Source organism: Bombyx mandarina, chromosome 20 (assembly GCF_030267445.1).
Source record: "Bombyx mandarina strain Sakado chromosome 20, ASM3026744v2".
Taxonomy (NCBI): Eukaryota; Metazoa; Arthropoda; class Insecta; order Lepidoptera; family Bombycidae; genus Bombyx; species Bombyx mandarina.
In genome coordinates this window covers 3,998,718-4,004,838 of record NC_143226.1, presented here as the reverse complement: position 1 = coordinate 4,004,838, position 6,121 = coordinate 3,998,718, and the positions used below count along the sequence as shown (strand labels likewise).

The following is a 6,121-nucleotide window of genomic DNA, read 5'->3' as shown; positions in this document are numbered from 1 at the left end:
GTACGAAGACATCGTACTAATTCTAGTAAACTTATTAGAATACCAATCTACTTATCTGACGGCGCAGTCAATAATCCCGTAGCAATATTTGAACAATTGTGTTCGTTCACCGAATGCATCACGACAGTCAAAAGCGGTATAATTGAAGTAGAAAACACCGCATACCGATTTGATATTCTCAATGGACCGCCCTATTAGGGTTGGCACCTTTTTTTACATATAAAGTACTTCGGTTATTATTGCTAGGAAAAAATAAAGTACATAGTATTAAAATAAGGTACAATTTATTTTTTATTACTATTATGTTTAAATACATATTTTTTATTGCTTTTTGCGATTGTTATTAAATTAGTATTAAAAGAATTGCATAGAATTGCACTGAAACTTTGCAGCCTACATTTAAATTAAAATAAATAAGTAATTCATTTTTAATCAAATTCAGAGACGCTTTATGTATTTCATCTCGCCATTTGCTATTCATCACAAAAAAAAAACTCTGTGAATTCTGACGTGAGTTATATCATCATAACCTCGTTATCACACAATAATCAGGTTGTAATGATACAATTAGTATCCTATTAACATGTCTCCTATTGTCGACATTGTTCAATAACAGAAAATTCTTGTACTTAGCTTAAGTTTAGACATCATTATATTCTGTTATTGCATCCTTTATTGTCAACATTAAGTAGTATCAGGAAACCCTTTGTACTTAGCCTAAGCCAATAAAGTTGTAATCCAATAAAGATAAGCAGTTGAATTTCGCTCTTCAAGCCGAACACACGCCTCCAGATCGCTTTTTAAAAACCCTCTTGCCAACGCCCACAACCTAACTGGCGCAGTCGGTAACTCGCGATCTTCGGTTCAAGAAAACGATGTCCGCGCGCATCCACGCGAGACGGGTGCGGTTCTTTTTTTTTTTTATTGCTTAGATGTGTGGACGAGGTCACAGCCCACCTGATGTTACGTGGTTACTGGAGCCCATAGACATCTATAACGTAAATGCGCCACACACCTTGAAATATAGTTCTAAGGTCTCAGTATAGTCACAAGGGCTTCCCCACCCTTCAAACCGAAACGCATTACTGCTTCACGGCAGAAATAGGCGGGGCGGTGGTACCTACCCGTGCGGACTCACAAGAGGTCCTACCACCAGTAATTACGCAAATTATAATTTTGCGGGTTTGATTTTTTATTGCACGATGTTATTCCTTCACCGTGGAGGTCAATCGCGAACATTTGTTGAGTACGTATTTCATTAGAAAAATTAGTACCCGCCAGCGGGATTCGAACACCGGTGCATCGCTCGATACGAATGCACCGGACGTCTTATCCTTTAGGCCACGACGACTTCATTTATGCGTTTAGCTATTACGGAAAGCGGTGACAATGACGTCTGCGTTAAAATGTAATTCGTGCAATATTGTTATTGACGAACTGTTAGCTTACGTTCAAAATAAGATTTCAGTCGTTGACGAAGGGAGTTTAATAAAGATATGTATTTCTGCGTTTAAAAGTGAGGAAATAAAACGATCGAAAACTTTGTTATTTGAATCCTTACCAACGGATATGCGAAAAATCGCACGTAAAAAGGAGGGAAAAGAAAATCGGGATATGTTGGATATAATATCGCTATTGAAGTCTACCAATGTGGAGATAATACCAGTTTTTGTGGCTAGAGATTTGGATAAGCTACCCCCTATAACCTTCGACCACTTAGATGTTTCGAAGCTATTAAAGGACTTAGTTCTTCTCAAAGCAGATGTATGTGATATCCGATCGACTTATGTCGCCTTAAGTAAAGTGGATAAATTGAGAAATGAGATAAAATCATCAGCATCAGCTGACTCAAGCGCGTGCGCAAACATCTACGGTGCCTGTACATAATAATAGCGGGACTTTAAATTATACGGAAGACAAATGGACCAAAGTTGAGAAGTTAAAACGGAAAAATAAGTACAGGTATAGTGGCAAAACGGGTATTGCCCGCAACACGGATGGACAATTTAATTTTAAAGCGGCAGAAATAAAGGTGCCTATTTTTATTACAAACATACACAAGGAAACGGCTAACAAAGATATTACTGATTATATATATAAGAAAACGAAAGAAAAAGTCGTACTAGAAAAGATATCTATAAAAAGGCAAACGGAATACAATGCATACAAGCTTGTACCGCAACAAAAAATATCTATGTTCTTAGACGATGAGCTTTGGCCTGCGGTTATTATTTTTCGTCGTTTCGTGCATTTTAAGCATAGAACAGATATGCACAGTAATACTACTGTGATCGGCCTATCACAGAGAGCATCATGAATGCTAATTACGTAATTAAACTAGTCAGTTTTAATTGTAAAAGCGTAAAGCGCTCCATCGAAGGTATCCGCGAGTTATGTCGTACGTCGCATATAATAGCATTGGAAGAAACCTGGCTACTACCAGATGACATACCGTATCTTAGTAGTATTGATAAGGATTTCGGATGCACGGGCACGTCCGCAGTTGACACGACGGCAGGTATGTTACGCGGGCGACCGCACGGAGGTGTTGCTTTATTGTGGAATAAAAGTGTCTTTAAGAATGTGTCGGTTGTTCCGTGCGATAATCCGCGTGTTTGTGCGATAAGAATACGAATGGAGCGTAGATCATGTTTAGCATTTAGTGTTTATATGCCCACGGCTAAATCGGATAATATGACGGATTTCACAGAATGCCTTAGCGCGGTAAGTGCTATTATTAATAATGATGACATTGAATCTGTTTACGTATTAGGTGACTTTAATGCACACCCTGGCGAACGTTTTTATAGTGAGTTAATGACTTTTTGTTTCGATCAAAATTGGATATGCGCGGATATAGACAAGCTGCAAGAACAGAGATTATAAATTATTAAAAGTAATTTGGAGATCAAAAATAAATTATGTCTGGGCCAAGCACTTCAGTAATGGTAGTAGAAGAAAATGCTATGAGGGAAAGGGATATGGAGATTGAAAAGCTATTGCGTATAATAGATTTGATAGTGTTAGAACTGGGTGTTGATAAGCGTGCCAAAATAAGGTCAAATATTGAAAGAAATATAATTGACATTGACTTATCAGATGAGATATCAGGTTTCCTAATGACAGTTTATACGTGTCTGCGCAAAGAAGAGAATGATGAGCCTGGTCACATTAGGTTTTTGGAATACACTGCACAAATAAGCGGAATAGACGTTTCAATTAAATCAGTAGTCGAAAAAATTAGGGCAAACAAAATTGAAATAAACTTTCTGGTATGCACTCCTATAGTTGAGCTTATAACATTGTTCAGATCTTTTTATGACGAAGTTCGCACAGGAGTGACAAGATTCAAGGTTAGAGACTCCGTGGCTAAAAGAGGTATTAAGAGGACGCGTGAAGGGAAATTTGTTTCTGCCATTATGAAACAAGAGAACACACAAAACATCTCACAATACGGCCTAACAAATCAACATGTTTCTTTATTACAAGGGATAACTTTGGCACCTGAGAGAAGAACTGGGGTGTTGCGCAGCTTAGGTCCACTTACTCAGGTTATATTACTTATAATGGAGGACAAATTCTTTGACAAATTGAAATCAGCAATGTCTAATAGCCTCCAAATGCTCCCAATGGCTACTGAGATAATTAATGCCCTTCTTCTTCTTCTTCCAGTGCCTCTTCAATCCTGAAGGTTGGCCGTTAGCTTTCTGTATTCCTTTCTGTCAGCAGCCAGCCGGAACAGCTGTTCGACGGAGGCAATACCGGTCCACTCCCGGATATTCCTTCCTCGGCCTTAAGGAAGCCAATCATCCTGGGAATGTTTCGGGTGTCATGAAAGAACTTGGGGACATCTTGTTAACAACTGCACGGGCAACACAGAAAATATATTTCCCACTGTTATTGTTCACAACTCTTTGGAGGAATAAAGGATCTACTGGGATTAATCCCTAAGGAATATTGATCTAATGGCGGTTGGAAGGCCCTGGTTTTAGGAAACGCCATTTTACGCAAGAATTTCTGACCTATATAACAACAGGGAAGAGTGCCTTAAACTTCACTAGTGAGCCCACTCAACTTCAATATGCTTTGAAGAAACTAAAGGATGAGCTCCTCACTGAAAAAGACAAGTTGATAAAATCAGGCACAAATAAGTGGGAAGTTAAGAAAGCTAATGGTGATTGGGAGAAATGCGATTTTGAAGTTGAGGAGGGAGATTCTTTCTTCTATGGGAACGAAAATTAATCATGAAAGTGTGGGGAAGTTTTTTATTTTATTGATATTAAATATATTTTGTATTTCTTTAGATTCCAATCATCGTACTGATTCCGACTGAGCAAGAACCTACGGTGGAGCAGCAACAAGAGCGGTTCCTAAAAGCGAGGCAGAACTCACTCACCATCAAGACCTATCATCGAAACATGCTTGTGGGGTAAGCATTTACTCTGATTACTCCCAAGATTTTTCATTTCCTTTCATCCCTTTCCACTCGTGTATAGCAATTAAGAGTGCATTTCTCGTGTGGGGGACAAATTTCCAATATTATCTAATCGATAATACATTTTGTTTTGAGTTATTGATAGTCTCCAGATCAACTAGTATTTAAAATGGCCAGTGATAAGGACCTACATGACGATAAACCCATCATTGACTCTATACCTACACAAGTAGAGTATTCCACTTTAGCAAAGCTTTTGCCGAGCTATGACGGCAACAAACGCACCCTAGCATTTTATATCGAAGGTGTGGAAAATGCATTAGAACTTATAGCAAACAAAAACGATTACATTATGGCTTGTTTAATCAGAAACAACCTATCCGGTAATGCTGTTGAAGCCCTCTCCGAGAGCCCTGGCTCAAAGACTTGGGAAGATATTAAAAGGACTTTACAAAAGAAATTTGGTGAATTTCGCACTGAAATCCAACTAATACAAGAGCTGATGAACACAACTAGAGATAATGGCTCACTAGATGTGTTCGGCGACAAAATTAAAATTCTAAGAAACGCCTTAATAACAATGGAACCAACAAGGCGAATATTTTACGAACAAATGGCATTAGAAACCTTCCTGGACAAATTAAACCCAATAACTGCAATACTTATTAGGTTAAAACATGTTGAAAATTTAGAGCAAGCCATCACAGTAGCTAAACAAGAAGAAATTAAATTTAAATCCAGGCTTAATCAGCGCAATAAAACACAAAAGAAAATTTTACCTAATAATAACTATTCTCAAAAACCTTACCCTGCAAATAAAAAACAGCCCTTCCCCCAAAAAACAAACAGATAACGAAAATCAAAACAAAAAGAAAATCTATTTCCAAAAAGAAGAATTAGATGAGGACGAAGAATCATCTGACGAATCAGATGACGAGGAAGAATCATCCGAGGAAACTCGTGATGAAAATTTTCTAACGGATATGTTAAGTCAGTTGGAAACGTAGTTTACATGAATAATACTCACAATTATACTCGTCTCCTTTACATTTATATTAGCGAACTGGGTGGTAGATTCCTGATAGATACAGGCGCCTCACGATCGCTAATACAACCAAAAGTTTTGAAAGAAAAGAAATCCATTAATTGTAGAATAAAAAATGAAACACAATCAAAACACAAACAGGTAGCATTTATAAAACTCCCTTGAGAATTATTTACAGAAGACATCACACATAAATTTCTCGTTTTCAATTTTGATCCAGACTTCACTGGACTACTAGGTTTAGATCTACTAGTCCCCTTAAATTGTAAAATAGACATCAAAAACATGATTCTACGTACAGACAAGGCAAACATACCTAATAGAGATGACATTAAATCTTACAAACGCATCGCAGCTAAAACAGAACAAATCATAAACTTACTCTGTAACTATAAAGAAGGCGATTACTTTACTAATGAACACAAAACAAAAAGTCTCAGTAAAGAATGGAAGCGCATTAACAACCGTAATAAACAATACTGATAAAGAAATTATAATAAAAAGGCGATATGACCTCCAATTACAGAAATTAGATACTAAAACAAAAAAGAAACCAATCCATACCTGTAACAGTAGTATACAAACATCCAACAAAATTGACAAAAAACTTAGAAAAAACTTAGACAGATTAAGAACAGAGC

The 6,121-nt window shown here is 37.3% G+C and overlaps 1 protein-coding gene across 1 annotated transcript; it reads left to right on the top strand.

Annotated features, from left to right (window-relative positions):
- The first annotated feature begins 2,313 nt into the window (after nt 1-2,313).
- Nucleotides 2,314-2,886, top strand: LOC149500660 (uncharacterized). The gene has a single exon (XM_089735929.1). It carries the CDS (start codon nt 2,314-2,316, stop codon nt 2,884-2,886), a length of 573 nt encoding a protein of 190 aa, XP_089592055.1.
- Nucleotides 2,887-6,121: the final 3,235 nt, after the last annotated feature.

Bases quoted from the DNA above. Each gene is read 5' to 3' on its own strand.
- LOC149500660 (XM_089735929.1), top strand. From the start codon at position 2,314: ATGAATGCTAATTACGTAATTAAACTAGTCAGTTTTAATTGTAAAAGC.